The sequence below is a fragment of the Dama dama genome, chromosome 14 (genome assembly GCF_033118175.1).
Source record: "Dama dama isolate Ldn47 chromosome 14, ASM3311817v1, whole genome shotgun sequence".
Lineage (NCBI taxonomy): Eukaryota > Metazoa > Chordata > Mammalia > Artiodactyla > Cervidae > Dama > Dama dama.
In genome coordinates this window covers 38,934,495-38,953,878 of record NC_083694.1, presented here as the reverse complement: position 1 = coordinate 38,953,878, position 19,384 = coordinate 38,934,495, and the positions used below count along the sequence as shown (strand labels likewise).

Sequence of the window (19,384 nt, the reverse complement as noted above, 5' to 3'; positions counted from 1 at the left end):
GTAGAACTGAGCAAGTGTAGCCGCAAAGCCAGCCAGTGACCTCTGGGCAGGCAGAAAACTTAGGGAACCCTTGGGGTGAGGGTCAGTATTCCTATATTCTGCCCTGCACACCCCCTCAACCCCTATTTATGCTGTGTTTCATGACAAAGGGTAAGTCATTTCCCTCTCTGGGCCTCGATTTTTATTATCCATGAAATGATGAAGTGAAGCAGTTGGACTTGTGCAGTGGAAACTATGAACTTGATCTTTGTTGGCTCAGTCCTTCCTCCTCCTTCCCCTCTGTCTCCAGTGACATTGCTAGTAGAAGCCTGTGGTCTAAAACGGTAGAGCTGCTCTCTGTGGGATGAAGGCTGAGCCTAGAGTGTCACTTGGCTTGACCTAGGTTCCTTGAGACATAGTTGCACCTGCAAGAGGTAGCTTTATGTGGTGAACATGGACCTCACTCAGGGCCAGGCTGCCCATTTCCAATGCCAGCTTAGCCAGTTACTAGCTGTGTGACCTTGAGCAAGTTATCCAACCTCTCTGTGCCTTGTTTTTAAATCTGTGAAATGCAATGATGATACTTTCTCACAAGACTGTTCTGTGGATTAAATGAGTGTGCATGTAATACTTAGAATACTGATTGGCACACAGTCAAGTGCTAAACAAGCATCTGTTATCACAATGGCTGTTGTTGAACCAGCTGTCCCCTTAGATTCCTTCCGGGTCAGAGAGTCCCTGGTTCTCTGTGAATAAAGGTGCTAGAGCAGTAAATCCCAGGGGCTTGGCCACTGACTGGCCTTCCCAGGGCTCCCAGCTGCCCTGATGTGACAGGGCAAAGTGTGTGGAGGGAGAGGAAGTAGCGGAAGGGGAGGGCTGGCTCCCCACACTGGATGGTGGAGCCCTGTCCACCACCAGGGCTTGTTCCTGGTGCAGTCCAATGCCCTCTTTCCTACAGGAGCAGATCAATATCACCCTGGACCACCGTTGCCGAATCTTCCAGAATCTGGATGGAGCCTTGGGTGAGTAGCCCCGACAGGGAGGGGGATCCTGAGAGGAGTGGTAAGGAGATGAGGATTCCAGCCAAGGAGGTTCCTCTCAGCTGTTGTGCTGGGATTTTGCCTATCTCATCCCCACGTCCCCAGAGACCACCTGGATGTTCTCTGAGGGCAGAGCTGTGTCTCTTTGGGGTGAAGAAAGGAGGGCCAGGAGGTCAGTCCAGAGAGCCTGCTGGACACCAGGGCTCAGACTGAGAGGAGCTGGGTGATGCACTCAGTGGGTACCCCATCCCTGCCCTGCGTCCCTGGTCCTTCAAGGTGAGCCTACTTCACCTCCTTCCCCTGCTCTCCCACCTCCCAGGTGAAGACTTCCCGAGCTGGGGGCAGGGAGTTGATGGATGACATGGGAAACAGAGAGGCCACTTGTCCCTTGAAACCACAAATGCTGTTGGCCTGGTCCCAAGTCAGTGGCTGGTGATGATGCTGCTTTGCCACTATTTTGCTGGGTGACCTCAGGCAAGACACATACACATACCCTCGGGTGTCTGTTTTCCCATCCTTAGAAAAGAGAAGTTGGACCAGATCATTGATTGGTGATTTAATGGGGTAAATGGACCCCTTTGAGAGTCTGAGGAGAGCTCTGGGTCGCATCCTAGTGAGGTGCAGAGACATCACACCCTTTGGTCTGTGGGTTCTGGGAGTTCATGAGCCTCGGTTAAAAAGCTGGGTCCAGACCACTTCTTGGGTGGGTCAGGGGCTTGCACCGATGGGCTCCCCTCACATGATCACTCACCACAAAAGGCCTCCCTGCCAAGCATCTTCTCAGGCCTCTGGGAAAAGGCCCGTCTGCATTTTATAACTGTCAGACAGAGCAGTCCTACCTGCTGTCTTATGTGCAGACTGTCTGGGTCAGAGCCCAGAACTTGGCCTCTGGGCCTGATGCTGGACAGGTCTCTGTTTTCTGACCCACAGATGAGGTCGTGCTCAAGTTTGAAATGGGCCAAGTGAGAGCGAGGAACCTGGCCTATGACACCCTCCCGGTCCTGATTCATGGCAACGGGCCCACCAAGGTAGGGAGGGGCCCCAGCCCCAGGGGAGAGTCCGGGGGGAGAGGTCCAGAATCCGGGTTGTGCTCTCACTGTGACCCCAAAGCTTCCCCTTGGGTTTGGGGCCACCTACCTGGGACCTGCTCACTGCCTCTGACCTCACATCTGAGTTCAGGGTGGTGCCTCCTCTCCGTACCGGGATGGTCGGTGCTGGACCACAGAGGAGGCACTGTCCCCATCCAGGCCCAGGTGGGGCTGCCTTGAGTCATCTGTACTCTGCCACCCCAGGGCAGACTTGTTCCTACATTCAGCAAACATTGCATGTTTGCACCAGGGTGTGAGGCCTCGCCAGCCCTGAACAGGACAGAGTGTTCCCTGTTCTCCCAGAGCTGCAGGAGGGGGAGGGGTGCAGGCCAGCCTCCTCTGGCCCTTGAGGGACAGGCCCCTGGACCACAACTGGTTTCTAGGAGTGTGGTCCTCAACCACTCCTTCAGAATCACGTGGACGGGAGGGGAAGGGGAGTGTGTTTAAATGCAGATTTCCTGATGCCACCCAAGTGCATGTGTGCTCAGTCGCTCAGTTGTGTCCCACTCACTGTGGCCCCATAGACTGTAGCCTGCCAGACTCCTCTGTCCATGGGGTTTTCCAGGAAAGAATACCAGAGTGGGTTGACATGCCCTCCTCCAGGGGATCTTCCCAACCCAGGGATTGAACCCGCGTCTCTTGTGTCTCCTGCATTGGCAGGTGGGTTCTTTACCACTAGCACCACCCACCCAAGAGCTGTGGTTTTGAAATGTCTGCAGGGGTGGGGCCCAGGAATCTGCATTTTACACACTCCCAGGAGGTCCACAGGGCTTTCCAGGTGCCACTAGTGGTAAAGAACCCGTCTGCCAATGCAGAAGACTTCAGAGACGTGGCAGGTTCAGTCCCTGGGTTGGGAAGATCCCCTGGAGGAGGGCATGGCAAGCCACTCCAGTATTCTTGCCTGGAGAGTCCCATGGACAGAGGAGCCTGGCAGGTTACAGTCCATGGGGTCGCAGAGTCGGATACGACTGAAACGACTTAGCACACACAGGCAGTCCACAGATGAAGCAGCACCAGTCTGTGTCCTCCCTCCACCCCCCTCAGAGCAGCTTTGGTCATCTCCAAGGGCGGACATGCTCTCCAAGACCCACCCCCAACAAAGCCACATTCCTGCCCCCTTTGGGGTAGTGGAGGGCTGGGGTGCAGGCCCCCCCGCTTGGTGGTGGCCGGGGCAGGAGTGGGACTGGCCTGGTTTCGCTCAGATCCCTCATCTCCCTACAGCTGCAGCTGAACTACTTGGGCAACTACATCCCGCGCTTCTGGACCTTCGAGACGGGGTGCGCCGTGTGTGACGAGGGCCTGCGCAGCCTCAAGGGCATCGGGGTGAGGCTGCTGGGTCCCAGGGCTGTGTCCTTGGGGTGGGAGATGGGCGGGGGGGCGGTTCTGGAACAGACTCTGTCATCTTTGGTGGGCAGTAAAGCGGTCACCTCCCTCCTTGTCCTCACCCAGGCATCTCCTCCTGGAAGCCTTCTCAGATTGCACATGGCTCTAGCTTCCTAGGAAGCCTAAGTTTTGGTTTCTTCTGCCTGGTCCTTCAGGTGCCCTTTTAGCCCTCTCCCCATCCCATGAACCTTATTCCTCATTCATGGTCCATCTCAGACCCCATGCCAGTCAACTTTTCTTGACAACATGCGGTCAACCCATCCTGGCTAGAGTCTGGACTCATACTGCACCTGGCCCCTGCAGGGACAGCCTCCCCTGCCACCTGCACATCCAGCTCGGAGCTCCTGCCCAGGGCCCCTTTCCTGCTGAGTCCTGCAAAGCCTCTGACTTCTAGCCCCTCTGGCCATCTTCAGGGCTCAGCAGCCGCTCAGTGGCTGGACATGGCTGGACCCTTGTGCCTCCCTCTCTCCCTGCAGGATGAAGCCCTGCCCACCGTCCTGGTTGGCGTGTTCATCGAGCAGCCCACTCCATTCCTGTCCCTGTTCTTCCAGCGGCTCCTGCGCCTCCACTACCCCCGAAAACGGTTGAGGCTTTTCATTCACAACCATGTAAGTAGCAGGCACTCGGTGGGGTCACCATGTGATTTGGGTCAAGGGTCCACCTTTGCAAAGTGCCCTGAGACCTCTGAGGAAGTGACTGAACCAGGGTTATCTGGGCCAGATGGAAGTGGGCAGTAGGCTGTATCCCCAATCACTGGGTTTACTCTGGAGTCAGACTGTCTGGGTTTGAACCCCAATAACGCTGCTTATATTAGCTGTGTGACCTTGGGTATCTTATTCAACCTCTCTAGGCTTCAGTTTTCTCATCTGTTAGGTCTATTCGATAGGGATACTATTAGTGCTGGCCATATGGGATTACTGCAAGTGTTAAACAAGTTGACCTCTGAAGCATGAAGACAAGCACCTGATGAATAGGAAGCACATAGTAGGTGCTCTTAGCTGACGTCACTATCATTATTTCCCTTCCTGCTCCAGTCAGTCTTTCATTCTGCCCGCCCCCCCCCCCCCCAGCCTTTTTTTTGGCCAAGCTGCAGGGCATGTGGGATCTTAGTTCCCCGACCAGGGATCGAACCTGTGTCTCATGCAGTGGAAGTGCTGAGTCTTAACCACTGGACCACCAGGGGAGTCCCAGTCTTTTCTGATTTGATCTGGTGATAGTTAAATTTATGTTTATTCCTTGAGTATAATACGTTCTGAGGAGTCGGGGGATCCGAAGGCCTGCTGCTTTGTGAATCCAGGCCTGGAATAAGTATTCTGAGCTCCTGCCTTGCCTGCCTCTCCATCCCGGCAGGATAAAGTTCCACATCTCAGCTTTTGCTGAGAGAAGCCAGACATGCTCTTAAGTCCTGCCTGCTGTCAAGGCTCTTTGTCTTCCATAGAGTCTTCTCAGCTGCCCCATCTAGGTTCACCCTCTTCTGAGACCTCTCGGCCCTGACTGTCTGCACCCCAACTCCAGGGACCTGTGGGCCCCACTCAGCTTGGCTTGTCTGTCTCACAGACATTCAACTGTGCTGCCTGGAAACAGAAGGAGGATGTAGACCCTGCCCTTGGGAAGCTCCCAGCTTCCCTGGAGTCATCAAACCTCACACACGTGAATTGTGACTTTGTGTAGAAAAAGAGAGAGCTGTCCCAGATGGTCTTCAAGGACCTTCTGTGTGCTCTTGTCTGACTTGTCAGCTCCTTGAAGTGACCCTGTGGGGAGACATGATTGCCCTTCCATTTTACAAGGGAGGAGACTGAAGCTGAGACAGGTGAAGTGACTTGTCCAAGGTCCTGCAGCTCACTGGAGCAGATCCAGGCTTCTCTCTGAACCCTGGGTTTGTTTTTAAACACCCTGCTCTTCCTTTTTCCCCATGCAAGGGGCTCCAGGTAGAAACTTTTTCCAAGTGCCATTTGAGCATCACCTGGAGCGTTTTATAGCAAAGCAGAACCCTGGGCCATACCTTGGACCAGCAGAACTGGTCATCAGTGACTGGATGTCAGGCCTGTGAGGTGAGGGTCGCTGTCCTGGTGACAGAGGCTTTTAAGAGGCCTGTAGACCTGGTCTAGTCAGGGGAGGATGGTCAGAGGCTGGCTTCCCAGGTGGCACTAGTGGTAAAGAACCCACCTGCCAAGGCAGGAGATAAGAAATGTGGGTTCGATCTTTGGTTCAAGAGTATCCCCTGGAGGAGGAAATGGCAGCCCACTCCAGTATTCTTACTTGGAGAATCCCATGGGTAGAGGAGCTTGGCGGGCTACAGTCCAGGGGTCACAAAGAGTCGGAAGTGACTTAGCATGCATGCACGGTCAGAGGCTGGCCAAGAAGGGCACTCCAGGCAGAAGGTCTGGTGATGGCAGGGTTCCAGGGAGCAGGTTGCAGCAAGTGGCTGGGGATGTGCCAGCAATGATAGGGAGCAGCCTGGGGAAGCAGAAGGCGTTGTGGGCCCAGGGGGTGGAGCCTCATCCGCAGCCTCCATCCCTTTGCCCCCAGGAGCAGCACCACAAGGCTCAGGTGGAGCAGTTCCTGGCAGAGCACGGCGACGAGTACCAGTCTGTGAAACTGGTGGGCCCCGAGGTGCGGGTGGCCAACGCCGACGCCAGGAACATGGGCGCGTGAGTTGAGGGTCGTGGCGGAGGGGCCGTGATATCAGGAGCCCCAGGCAGGGAGACAGGGGTTCAGAAGGCTATGTGGTCTCCAGCAAGTCCTGCCCCTCCCTTGACCTCGGTGTTCTTATCTGTCAAATGGGGAGATCGTTGAGCCAACCTCAGTGCTCCTGGGGAGGGCTGAGCACTGTCATTTGGGTTTGGGAAGCAAAGGAGAGACCGAGGAAGGACTGGAGGGCCAGAGGAGATAAATGCTGAGAGAAACAGTCTCTGATTTTTTTCCTTTATCATGGAAATAAACAAGTTTAATTTGTGTTGAGTATAAGATAGAAAGTGCAGATACGAGATTGGCAAACACCTTATAAAGGACCAGCTAGTAAATCTATGTAAATTGGCTTTGAGGGCTCTGCTGTGACCTCTCAGCCCGGCTATTAGAGCATGAGTGAGCGTGGCTGTGCTCCAATAACATTTTCTTTATCAACACTGAAATTTGAAGTTCATATGATTTTCACATGACTTCTTTTGATTTTTGTTTTCCCCAGCCATTTAGAAATGTGAAACTGTTCTTACAGATTTGTGATTGCCATGGGGTGGGAGAGGGATGGACTGGGAGTTTGGATTAGCAGATGCAAACTGTTATGTAGAGAATGGAAAAACAAGGTCCTACTGTGTAGTACAGGGAACTATATTCAATATCCTGTGATGAAGCATGATGGAAAAGAATATGAAAAAAATGTGTATATGTATATATATATACAACTGAATCACTTGGCTGTATAGCAGAAATTAGCATTGTAAATCAACTATACGTCAATAAAGTAAATTTTTAAAAAGTTCTTGGGGATTCTTTTAGTGGTCCAGTGGTGAAGACTCCATGCTTCCACTGCAGAGGGGCACGAGTTTGATCCCTGGTCAGGGAGCTAAGATCCTGCATGGCACATAGCACAGTCAAAAAAAGAGAAAACGGTCAAAACTCCAGGCAGTGGGCTAGATTTGCACTGTGCTCCACAGTTTGCTGAGCCTGGCACCAGTAAACAAAAAGAACATAGATTTTTAAGAAAATTTTAACTATTATTGATTTACAATATTGTGCTAGTTTCAGGATTCTTTTCCATTAAAGGTTATTACAAGGTATTGAATATCATTATCTTGCTGGCATCTGGCACCCAGTGCCCTGAAAACCGTGGCAGTGGGGAGAGCAGGCCCACAGGCAGGTTCCTACCCTGCTCGGTGCTATGGTGATATTTACTGTGCTGGACAGTAAATCCTTGTTTATTTTTTGTATATTGGTGTATATCTGTTAATCCCATACTGCTAATTTATCTCTCCCTTTCCCCCTTTTCCACTTTAGTAACTGTATGTTTATTTTCTATGTCTATTTTTGTCTTGTAAATATGCTGGTTTGTATTGTTTTTTTTAGATTCCACATACAAGTGATATCATATGATATTTGTCTTTCTCTGACTGATTTTACTTAGTGTGAGATTTTTTTAAGCTTTTGGTATAGTTGCCAAACTGTCCTCTGGAAAGGCAGAGCCAGTTTACCCATAGCACAGAGCAGTGTAGAGACCTGTCTGTGGGCCTGCTTTCCCCAGTGCCCAGGTTTTCAGGGCACTGGGTGCCAGATGCCAGGCTCTGGGCTTTGTCTTGACAGCTTTGTAGTCCAGGGGTTGGGTCTCAGAGTCGGGAGGGACCTCGAGGCGGCTGGTGCCAGCCTGCAGCAGGGCTGACCTGAGCCCCATAAAGACCCTTGGCTGGTACCTGGTGATGACGGATGTGGGCAGTGGTGGGGACTGCAGGTGCAGGGATCCTGGGTGGGGAGGCTGGCACCAGCACCCTGACCCCAATGACCCTGTGTTCCCTCCCCACAGGGACCTGTGCCGGCAGGACCGTGGCTGCACCTACTACTTCAGCGTGGATGCCGACGTGGCCCTGACTGAGCCCAAAACCCTGCGGCTGCTGATCGAGCAGAACAAGTGAGGCTGTGGGTTGGCCACGGCCGGCTGGCAGGCAGGCCTTCAGAGCTGAGGCTCACGATGGCCCTGGACCCGAGTCTGGGCTTGGGGTAGGGGGTGTGGCCCCCTCCCCTGCCTGTCTCCTCCTCCACATTGGCCTCACCTGTGACCCTGGGCTTTTCCCAGCCTGGCTATCTTGTTTTTTATACACACACACACACACACACACACAAATTTATTTATTTATTTTTCACCGTTCTGGGTCTTCACTGGTGCACGTGGGCTTTCTCTAGTTGCGGCAAGTGAGGGCTACTCTGTCTGCAGTGCACAGGCTTCTCATTGCAGGAGCTTCTCTTGTTGCGGAGCACAGGCTCTGGGTGCATGGGCTTCGGTAGTTGTACCCCGCAGCCTCAGTAGTTGTGACTCATGAGCTCTAGAGCACAGGCTCAGTAGTTGTGGTGCTTGGGCTTAGTTGCTCTGCAGAATATGGGATCTTCCTGGACCAGGGATCAAACCTGTGTCTCCTTCATTGGCAGGTGGATTTCTTTTTTTTTTTTTTTAAATACAAAACATTTAATTCAATGCATGATTACTTAGGCTCATCAGTTATTCCCTCAGCACACTTAAAATCTAGTTAGCATCTGCTGTAATAAAATTCTACAGTGTTAAACACTACATATACTCATGATGTATACTCATCAACAATAAGACGATCAAAGAATGCTGTGAAATTCAGCATGAAGATGTTAGCAGCACACTGCAGCATTACGCTTAGAAGCCTACTGCAGTTTACTTGTAAGGACTTTTCTTTTTGGTGGTGGTGGGGAAGGGAAATGAGAAAGGTATATGTGCTAACCTAAAATACTTGCCCTTAAAAAGAACTCATTTGCACTGTGTTCATCAGTATGTATGGAAGGACCTGGTGTTTTTAATCACCATAGAAGCTGCTGGCAGGTGGATTTCTTATCCACTGTATTGCCAGGGAAGTCCTGGCTACCTTGTCTTAGTCTAGGATGTTCTCCACCTCCTGGCTCCAAGTTCCAAGCTATCCCACCCCCTATTCCCACTCCTCCTCTGTGCCTTTCCTGGCTGCTCTGTGAAGGGCGGGGGGAGCTGGCACCAAATGGGCCACACCCCATCCCAGGCCCGACTCCAGGGAGATCCTTGAAGGTTGAAGGCGCTCTCCCTCCCCTTCCCCACACCTGGACCTGCCCCAACCTCCCCTCGGGCAGAGGGACTCCCTCTGAGATGCTCCCTTCCCCAGGAATGTTATCACCCCATTGATGACCCGCCATGGGAGGCTGTGGTCGAACTTCTGGGGGGCACTGAGTGCAGACGGCTACTACGCCCGCTCCGAGGACTACGTGGACATCGTGCAGGGACGGCGTGTGTGAGTACCTGCAGCATGGGGGGACACCCTCCTCTGTCTTCCTCCTGGCCCCACCTCCCCCAGTATTCCTGTCCCTGTGCTCAAATTCCTGCTGAACTGAAACAAGGAAGACTGCAGTCAGACACACAGAAGGGCTTCCTGACAATTATCCTGGGGCCGTGTGCCCAGAGTAGGGGAATCAAATTGGCACCATCCTGCCCTCCCAGCCTGTGACTTCCCCCTCGTCTGACCCCTGACCCCCAGCCTGTGACTTCACACCATTGCCTGTGACCCCCTCCATCTTCCCCTCTCTCCCTTAGGGGTGTCTGGAATGTACCCTACATCTCAAACATCTACCTGATCAAGGGAAGCACCCTGCGGGCTGAGCTGCAGGAGACAGACCTGTTCCACCACAGCAAGCTGGACCCTGACATGGCCTTCTGTGCCAACATCCGGCAGCAGGTTAGCTGGGTTGGGCAGTCAGAAGAGGCCCTTGATGGGGAAGATGAGTTACCTTGTTCCCATGGGCCCTGTGGCTTCTGAGATCCCAGCAGGACTGCTTACAGACTGCCAGGCCCTGGTGGGTGCCTTGGGGCAGCAGGCATGAGGGCTGCCCCCCGGGGTCTGTAGGGTCATTTTAGTAGACCCAGTTATCACACTGTCTTTCTCTTTTTAAAAGCTTTTGTTTATTTATTTATGACTGTGCTGGGTTTTCACTGCTGTGCGGGCTTTCCTCTAGATGCAATGAATAGGGGCCACTCTCTAGTAGCAGTGCCTGGTCTTCTCATTGCAGTGGCTTCTCTGCTTGTGGCTCTCGGGCTCTGGAGCACAGGCTCAATAGTGTGGTGCACAGGCTTCATTGCTCCATGGCCTGTGGGATTTTCCCGGACCAGGGATTGAACCCACGTCTCCTGCATTGGCAGGTGGATTCTTTACCACTGAGCCACCAGGGAAGCCCCACACGATCTCTTTTATGTACATTTCGACAGAGCCTAAAGAAAACTGAACTTTTCACATTTACTCCAAGTAATGTGCCCAAGAGATGCCCGTACCTTTTCCCTGTGCCCCACCCAATACTATTTTGTGGTTATTTTTTTTTTTAAATGTGACAGTGGGATGATGTTTTCCTTGTGCCCACAACTCACTCCAGGATCAGAACTCCGTCCTTTTCTTTTGCCTGTTCATTCTTTCACTCCTGTTCAGTCCTCCAGGAAGTCTTCCTTGATTGGCTCAGGCCTTGGGCACTTGGAAAATGGAGTGACCCACACTGGGTTGTGAATTTAAATATGGTGGGTAGAGGAGGCTTCAGTTTTGCCCACCCCAGGGGTGGGGTGTGCAGAAAGGAGGCTCTCTTCCATCCGGCCTCTTCTCCCCAGGATGTGTTCATGTTCCTGACCAACCGGCACTCCTTCGGCCACCTGCTCTCCCTGGACAGCTACCAGACCACCCACCTCCACAACGACCTCTGGGAGGTGTTCAGCAACCCCGAGGTGAGGCCCTGGGTGGGTGGGCAGGCATGGGAACAAAAGAGACCTCAGTGATCCTGTGACCTGAGGCACCTCCCTCCCAGAACCTGACCTTGGCTGTGACCCCGTGGGTCCCCCTGGCTCCCTCCACCCCAGAGGGCTTTTCAGGCAGGATTCCAGTGTGGAGAGGAGAGTGTCTCTAGAGGCAGCGCCATCTGGTGGAGAAGGGACCAGGAGTTAGAGGCTGAGGTTTGTGGTCCATCAGCGGTGACTCAGTTAAGCCTATCCACCTTTGGGCCCTCGGTTATCTTTTTTTTCTCCAGGCAAGGCTTTACTGGGGCCCCCTCTGCAGCAGTAGGGAATGAGAACTAACAACAGGTTCCCTTGCTCACTTTCCCTGAGGAGGGGTCAGCTTGTTCCTTATATAGGGCGAGAGTTGGGTTGTGTCCAGGGGTCCGGCCGGAGTGGTAGCTTAGGTGTTTTGCCCTCTGGTGCTGAGTGCAGGGGGCATGCTCAGTACCCTGCTTTTGCTCCCAGTACCCTGATTTTGCTCTCGGCTCTTGAGAAGTGGCAGTGGAGGTTGTTTAGTCTTTCCGTTATCTTTTGTCCAGAATCTGTAGGGCCTCAGTTATCTCAGCTCTAAAATGGGTGTGCTATCCCAGCCTGCCTCACCTCTGAGGGTGCTGTGCTGATTAGAGGAGGAGGAAGTTCTGACAGCATCACTAGATGTTGCAAGCCTGTGGCTGATGTGGGCACAGGCACATACCTGCAGGTGGACCTATACACACAGCACACACATGTACACACACATGCAAATATGGACTCCCGTGGACACACTTGTGCGCCCAAACAGCTCACATGACCCAGTGGGCAGTTCAGTTCAGTCGCTCAGTCGTGTCCGACTCTTTGCGACCCCATGAATCACAGCATGCCAGGCCTCCCTGTCCATCACCAACTCCCGGAGTTTATTCAAACTCATGTCCATCGAGTCGGTGACGCCATCCAGCCATCTCATCCTCTGTTGTCCCCTTCTCCTCCTGCCCCCAATCCCTCCCAGCATCAGGGTCTTTTCCAATGAGTCAACTCTTCGCATGAGGTGGCCAAAGTATTGGAGTTTCAGCTTCAGCATCAGTCCTTCCAATGGACACCCAGGACTGATCTCCTTTAGGATGGACTGGTTGGATCTCCTTGCAGTCCAGGGGACTCTCAAGAGTCTTCTCCAACACCACAGTTCAAAAGCATCAATTTTTCGGTGCTCAGCTTTCTTCACAGTCCAGCTCTCATATCCATACATGACCACTGGAAAACCATAGCCTTGACTAGATGGACCTTTGTTGGCAAAGTAATGTCTCTGCTTTTTAATATGCTATCTAGGTTGGTCACAACTTTCCTTCCAAGGAGTAGCGTCTTTTAATTTCATGGCTGCAATCACCATCTGCAGTGATTTTGGAGCCCCCAAAAATAAAGTCAGCCACTGTTTCCACTGTTTCCCCATCTATTTCCCATGAAGTGATGAGACCAGATGCCATGATCTTAGTTTTCTGAATGTTGAGCTTTAAGCCAACTTTTTCACTCTCCTCTTTTGGCATAGGCGCATATAAGCTCCCCTACTCCCACCCCCACCGCCCCCACACCCCACCAGGCCTGGGGGGCAGAACTCCCTCTTGCAGCAGCCCGTGTGTGTGAGTCCCAGCTGGCCCAGGCTTGGCTCGAGGACCCCAGCTCCCCTTCTCCCCATAGGACTGGAAGGAGAAGTACATCCACGAGAACTACACCAAGGCCTTGGCGGGGAAGATGGTGGAAATGGTAAGGCCCCAGTGCCCCCTGTGAACAAAGCTGCTGGGCTTACACCTGCAGTGGCTGCGGGGGACAGACGGCAGAGCAACAAGGCCAGCTGACCTGGGGGAGGAGCAGGAGCCACCTTCCTGTGCTCTGGTGCTGCTTGGGGCACGGGAACGTGCAGTGGGGTGCCTCTGCATCTTGCTGGCACTTTGCAGCTGGAGTCTTCAGGGGCGGAGGGGCCTGAGGCTTCTTCCCTGGCCAGAGCAGCAAAGAGGAAAATGTCCCCAGCTGTGGTCTCAGCTGTGGACTGTGGGCCTAGAGTGAGAAACAGATGCTTCCTTCTCTGCTTCTCCTGCAGCCTATGGGCCTCTGCTCCCTGGATTTGCATATTCCTTTCCTGGCTTCGGCAGCTCTGTGACCTTGGCTGAGAAGGGCCAGCTCTGAGCTCTGGTTCCTCCTCCCTTCAGCAGCCTGCTGAGCTCCTGCTCCCTGGAGACACTTGTGGGGACACGGAGGGCTCACAGACTGGGATGTGGGACTGGACATAGGCCACATGAGGGGCCTTGCCTGCAGCGGGGTCTGCAGAGGGCCATGGGGGCAGTGGGAGGACGAAGTGATGCTTCTCTGGACCCTGTGACCAAATCTCCACCCTCCTCAGCCTTGCCCGGACGTCTACTGGTTCCCCATCTTCACAGAGACGGCCTGTGATGAGCTGGTGGAGGAGATGGAGCACTACGGCCAGTGGTCTCTGGGAGATAACAAGGTGGGGGTCCAGATGCCTGGACTGCAATGGCGGGATGCTGCCCCTTTCCCATGCCTGCCCTCGGGGCTCTTTTCTTGACAAGCTAGCCAACCTCTCTGGGACTCCTGGAGATGGGGGCATTGGCAGGGGTGCCTACAGACACTTAGGAGTAGAGGGAGTGAGAAATGGGATGGAGTGTTGGTCTTCAAGTTGCCATTGCTGCTGGGTGACTTAGAGCTGCCTTCGTCTTGAATTGCTAGGTTTCCAGTTCCTGGTTTGTCATTAGAATGATTTCACTTCCTTCCCCAGGTTGGGCATGGAGATGGGGGAGGAATGAGATTTGGAAGGATTTGGAAGCGACAGCCATGTCAAGATCACCAGACAGCAGAAGCAAGGGGCATGGTGCATGTGACAGGCTGTGCATTCCCTGAAGGAGGAATTCATACCTGCAAGCCTCTTAGAAAGTTCAGGAACCATTTTTAAAGGAACATGAACCCCTGGGCCTATGTGCTGCTGGGACCAGCTAACATCTGGGCTGGCAGCTGGACTAAGCATGGTTCTGGTTACTGCCCAGTTGACACACTTGGTGGCAGAGCTCATTTGCAGAACCCAGTAACTCAAATAGCCCACATGTGGGGTCTGGTGAACCCTTGTGCTTCAGAGTCCCAGTCAGCAATGGGGCTCTAGTACCCCAAGTGACCTGTGGCCTCTGTGTTGGTTTTCTGTGCTGTGTAACAAATCACCACAAAGCTTATCAGCTTAAAACAATACCCATTTATTATCTCCCAGTCTCTGTGGGTTGGGAGTCCGGCTCAGCGTCTCCCAAGGCTGCAGTCCTGGTGTCAGCAGGCACTGGGATCCCATCTGAAGCTTGGGGTCCTTTTCCAAGCTCATGTGACAGAACTCACTTCCTTGCAGCTGTATCATTTCAGGCAGCTTGCTTTATCCCGACCAGCAGGACACAAAATCTCTGTCTTCCAGACCTTCCCTGAAGGCCCACCTGAGATGATCTCTCTTTGGATGAACCCAAAGGCAGTAGGCTAGTTACATTAATTACATCTGCTGAACCCCTTCACTTTTGTCCCATAATCTAACCTTATCCCATCAGGTTCACAGGTCAAAGGGAGGGGATTTAGACAGAGCAGGTACACCAGGGGTGGGGCTTCCTGGGTGGCTCAGGGTAAAGAATCTACCTGCCATGCTGAAGACGCAGGAGATGTCAAGAGTTCTATCCCTGGGTCGGGAAGATCCCTTGGAGGAGGGCATGGCAACCCACTTCAGTATTCTTGCCTGGAAAATCACCCATGGACAGAGAAGCCTGGCAGGCTACAGTCCGTGGGGTCGCAGAGTCAGACACGACTGAAACGACTGAACACTCACTACACCAGGGAGCTGGGATTTCATGGTGTGTGTGTGTGGGGGGGTGGCTGGATCTTAGAATTCTGCTTACCACATTCTCCTTGGTCACGTCCAGGACAACCGCATCCAGGGTGGCTACGAAAACGTGCCAACCATTGACATCCACATGAACCAGATCAACTTTGAGCGGGAGTGGCACAAGTTCCTGGTGGAGTACATCGCCCCCATGACGGAGAAACTCTACCCGGGCTACTACACCAGGGTGGGCGCGCCTGGGGTGCAGCCGGGATGAGGGTGTGGGGTGGGTGTGGTTGGGGCTTGCCAGGGAGGAAGGCGTTCCAGGCTTGGGGGATAGTTTACTGAATATTTGGTCTCCAGGAGTGGCGTCTCCTCCCATCTAGGGTGAGGCTAGGCCCCCGGAAGGTGGGGCCTCGGGAGGCGGGGTCCCAGGAGCCGGGTCATGTGGGCGGGGCCTCGGGGGTGGGTTCCAGGGGGCGGGGCCTCTGGAGTCATCTAGCTCGTAAGGGGAGGCCACTCTGCCTCCAGCCTTGACTCCTTTGCATCCTTCTCTGTGTACTTAAATCCTGCACCAGAGGCTCCTATGCTAGTCCACCGAACAAGCCCCGTTAGCTGGCCGGCATGCCCATTCCTTTAGCTCCCTCCCTCGTGTGTCTGGCTGCCTCTTTTGGCTTTTGCCCTCCTTCACTCAGTCACCTCCTCCTTGTTTACCCTGGTTTTCTCCAAACACCTGCTCTGAGTGTGCCAGGGCCTTGCCCCCAAGGAATCACCAGCCAGAAAGAGTCCTGAGGGTTATGTTCATTTCCTCTCTTCTCTTCCTCCCCGCCCCTGCTCTCCACCATCATCTTCTCCCACTCTTCCCTCCCTCCCTCCACGTCCTCCCTTTCTTCACTTTTCCTTCTCTTCTTTCCCTTCCACCCCACGTTTTAATTGAGAACCTTGTCTATGCCAGACGCTGGAGAACACAGCATAAGCAGATCTGCCGTCTTGGTCGACTTTGCAGCGATTGGATGAGGGGTCCCTTCTGTGCACTCCTGCCTTTCCCAGCATTTGGGGGCCTCTCTCTAACTCCAGTTCTCTTGTCCCGCTTCCTTGGTGCAGGCCCAATTCGACCTGGCCTTTGTCGTCCGCTACAAGCCCGATGAGCAGCCCTCGCTGGTGCCACACCACGACGCCTCCACCTTCACCATCAACATTGCCCTGAACCGGGTTGGAGTGGATTATGAGGTGAGCAGGGGGCACTTTGGGCCGGGGGCAGGGCTGACTGGGGAGTAAGCAGCTCATAGGGTGGCCAGTCAGGGTATGCCTGTGCCAGAGAACCCCAGAGAGAGGGTGCCTGGTGCATGGAGAAGGCTTCTTGGAAGAGGTGGGCTCAGAGCACAATTTGGTTGGGGGGAGAAGGCTTTAGACACAACAGAGCAAGGGTTTGGGATGTCTGGGAGCCAGACTGGCTGGGCTTGGGTCCTGTCTCCCTCTCACCAGCTCTGTGTAACATGTAACCAGGCACATTTCTTAGCATTTCCCTCATATTTTAGATGGGAAAACCTAGAGGACCGCCCCCCCCCCCCCCCCCGCCCCCGTAGAATTGTGAGAATTAAATGAGCTCATCCAGGTAATTGCTTATGTGAATCCATAATAAGTAATCAAGGAAAATAATAGCTATTAGTAATAAAAAGTTCAGGGTTTTCATCACTCTTGAAATACGAGGACAGCTTTGGGAATGGCAGGACAAGATTAAAACAGGTGTGGGGCACAGGCTTGTGACCAGAGGGGAGGATGGGGAAAACAGGAAGACATGAGAGTTCGGAGGGAGCAGTTGGGGGCCTCAGGGCCCCAAAGAAGGTTCCTAGGTGTGATCAGCTAGGGAGACCGCCGTTTATTCACCATTTACTCCTTAAGCTGCTATTTTCTTTTGAAAGTCTTTGTGGAATTTGTTAGAATATTGTTTCTGCATTATGTTTTTGTTTTTTTGGCCATGAGGTATGTGGGATCTTAGTTCCCTGACCAGGAATCTAACTCACACCCTCTGCGTTGGACAGCAAAGTCTTAACCACTAGACCACAGGGGAAGTCCCAAGCTACTATTTATAAAAGCTTCTGGGAACTCAGCCCTGGGCAGGCACTGTGAAGGATACCCATAAAACACCTATCATTTTTTTGAGAGTTTACAATGTATCAGGGGTTTTCATAGGGGACAGTGTTGCCCTCTCAGCACACATTGGTGATATCTAAAGACATTTTCAGTTGTTACAACTATGAGGATACTATTGGCATCTCTTGGGTAGAGGCCAGGGGTACCCAGGACAGCTCCCCCATAAGAAAGGGGCCCATGTGGTGATAACTGAACAGCAGTGTAAATGTACTTATTATCATTGTATACTTGAAAATGATTATGATGGTAAAGTTTATGTTATGTGTATTTGCCACAATTAAAAAATAATTATCTGACCCAGAATGTCCATAGTGCTAAGGTTGAGAAACCCAGCCCTAAGCTAGCTCTTATCGGTATCATCTCATTCTCACAACCCTGTACAGTTTAATGCCCATTTTCCAGAAGGGCAAACTGAGGTTCACGTTGGTCACAGAGTCACTGCCCAGTGCTGCCTGCCTCCAAGGCCAGTGCTTCTGATTCCTTGTTCTTTGCTGAGTGTCTTCCTTAGGCAGCTCATGGCTGTCGCTCCACAGGGCATCCCCAGGCAGGCTGTACTGAGGGGCCCCTTGGCTGCGATGGCTCAGACGGGAGAATGGGGGTGGGGGTGGGGGTGGGGTGGGGGGAGGGCCGGTGTCCCGCTGGGGAACTGGCACTTCCTGTTGGGGAATCGACACTTCCTGTCTCGCAGGGCGGGGGCTGTCGGTTCCTGCGCTACAACTGCTCCATCCGAGCCCCACGGAAGGGCTGGACCCTGATGCACCCCGGGCGACTCACGCACTACCACGAGGGGCTTCCCACCACCAAAGGCACCCGCTACATCGCAGTCTCCTTCGTCGATCCCTAACTGGCCGGGACCGGCCACCACAGACCTTTTCCTCTTGGTCAACAACCACTGCCCAGCAGCCTCCGGTGCCTCGGGCCCAGGGAACTGGATCCAGCCTCCAGGCTCTTGACCTCTCACTGCCTTTGAGCCACCTTCGGAGAGACGGGGCCGCAGGCCAGAGGCAGAGCACAGCTCTTTGGCTGGGACCTTCCTGGCGCTCTGGATGTCTTCCCAGGAAAAACTGTTCACTTTAACTGCTTTGTAGCAACTGGTCTTTTCTCACCCATCTTCCTGAAAAACCCAGTCCCACTTCCTCTGCTTCTTCCGAGGGGCAGTGCTTGAGCACAACAGGGGCTGACCCAGCTGCCCAGAGAGACTCTAGGGGTGAGAAGTCACACCCCAGAGCTTCTCCCCAGCAGAGCTGCAGCCTCGGGGCCTTCTGCTTCAGGGTTTACACTGAGACCTGGGTCAGACTCAAGTCCCCACGTGACCTTGGGACTGCAGCAGCCCCATCCTTCCTGGCTCCTGTCATGGGAGCAGAACGCTGTCCCTTGGAGATGGTGACTCGGAAAACCTCCTGGGAACAGGAAATGCATGGATGTCGCAGCTCCATCCTCTACTTGACCTTTGCTGGGGGCGGGGCAGAGTGGGGAGTGGTGTATCCTCACACTGCACTGCGTCATCCTGTCCCGGATGCCTCCAGAGAGAGGGACAGACAGAAACAGTGTTCCTATTAAAGGTCATTCAAACCACTGAGTGGGAGATGCTGGGGTAGGCGGGTGTACACGTGTCAGGGCGGGTGTCTGCAGGGAGAGGTTTTAATAGCGAGGAAGGCTGGCTGTGTCAGCAGATTGGGTGACTTGTGTCTCACACCGAGTCACATGTGGTCTCTGTCTCACTTGTATATTCCGTAAACCCTCCATGTGAGCCAGGCTCTGCTACCTTGAGCGCATGGTATCATCTCTCAAGATCCACACCAGGTGTTTGGGTCCGAAGCCTTTGCTGACCACCCTTCCTACGCACATGAACATCAGGGAACAGAGAGCTTCTGGTGGTCCTGCCACACTCTGGGCAGATTTGTAGCATCCATAACACGTCAAGGCATTTATTAATGTTATGAAGTATTAGTTGCTCGGTTATGTCTGACTGTGACCCCACGGATTCGAGCCTCTGTCCATGGGATTCTCCAGGCAAGAATGCTGGAATGGGTAGCCATTCCCTTCTCCAGGGGATCTTCCTGACCCAGGGGTTGAATCTGGGTCTCCCGCATTGCAGGCAGATTCTTTACCACCTGAGCCTCCAGGGGAGCCCATTTATTATTAATAAGTGCCAACCTCTGTCCATCCCTGCTGTGGGCTGGCCATCACGCATGTCAGACACTCAGCATGCAGTCTTCTGGGGTGGGGGCTAGCATTGCCTTTTTATAGATGAGGAAATGTAGGCTTGGAGAGGCCAAGTAATTGACCTAAAGTCACAGAAGTAAGTGGTAAGGATGGGGATTTGAATATGATTTCAGCAGAAATCTGGTCCGTGCTCCCCACCCCCACCTCCCAGGTACCCTGTAGTCATGGATGGGGACAGAAAAAA

General features: G+C 53.4%; 1 protein-coding gene across 1 annotated transcript in view; it reads left to right on the top strand.

Moving 5' to 3' along the window:
- PLOD1 (procollagen-lysine,2-oxoglutarate 5-dioxygenase 1) overlaps positions 1 to 18,549 on the top strand; it is a 31,174-nt gene extending 12,625 nt beyond the window's left edge. The window contains exons 6-19 of the mRNA XM_061160383.1: positions 938 to 1,001; positions 1,950 to 2,047; positions 3,329 to 3,430; positions 3,967 to 4,098; positions 6,020 to 6,141; positions 8,004 to 8,108; positions 9,352 to 9,477; positions 9,777 to 9,918; positions 10,833 to 10,946; positions 12,663 to 12,728; positions 13,363 to 13,467; positions 14,921 to 15,067; positions 15,925 to 16,050; positions 17,663 to 18,549. Of these exons, the coding sequence (XP_061016366.1) occupies positions 938 to 1,001; positions 1,950 to 2,047; positions 3,329 to 3,430; positions 3,967 to 4,098; positions 6,020 to 6,141; positions 8,004 to 8,108; positions 9,352 to 9,477; positions 9,777 to 9,918; positions 10,833 to 10,946; positions 12,663 to 12,728; positions 13,363 to 13,467; positions 14,921 to 15,067; positions 15,925 to 16,050; positions 17,663 to 17,818 (1,605 nt within the window). The 3' untranslated portion in view covers positions 17,819 to 18,549. The remainder of the gene's footprint in view (positions 1 to 937; positions 1,002 to 1,949; positions 2,048 to 3,328; positions 3,431 to 3,966; positions 4,099 to 6,019; positions 6,142 to 8,003; positions 8,109 to 9,351; positions 9,478 to 9,776; positions 9,919 to 10,832; positions 10,947 to 12,662; positions 12,729 to 13,362; positions 13,468 to 14,920; positions 15,068 to 15,924; positions 16,051 to 17,662) is intronic.
- Positions 18,550 to 19,384: the final 835 nt, after the last annotated feature.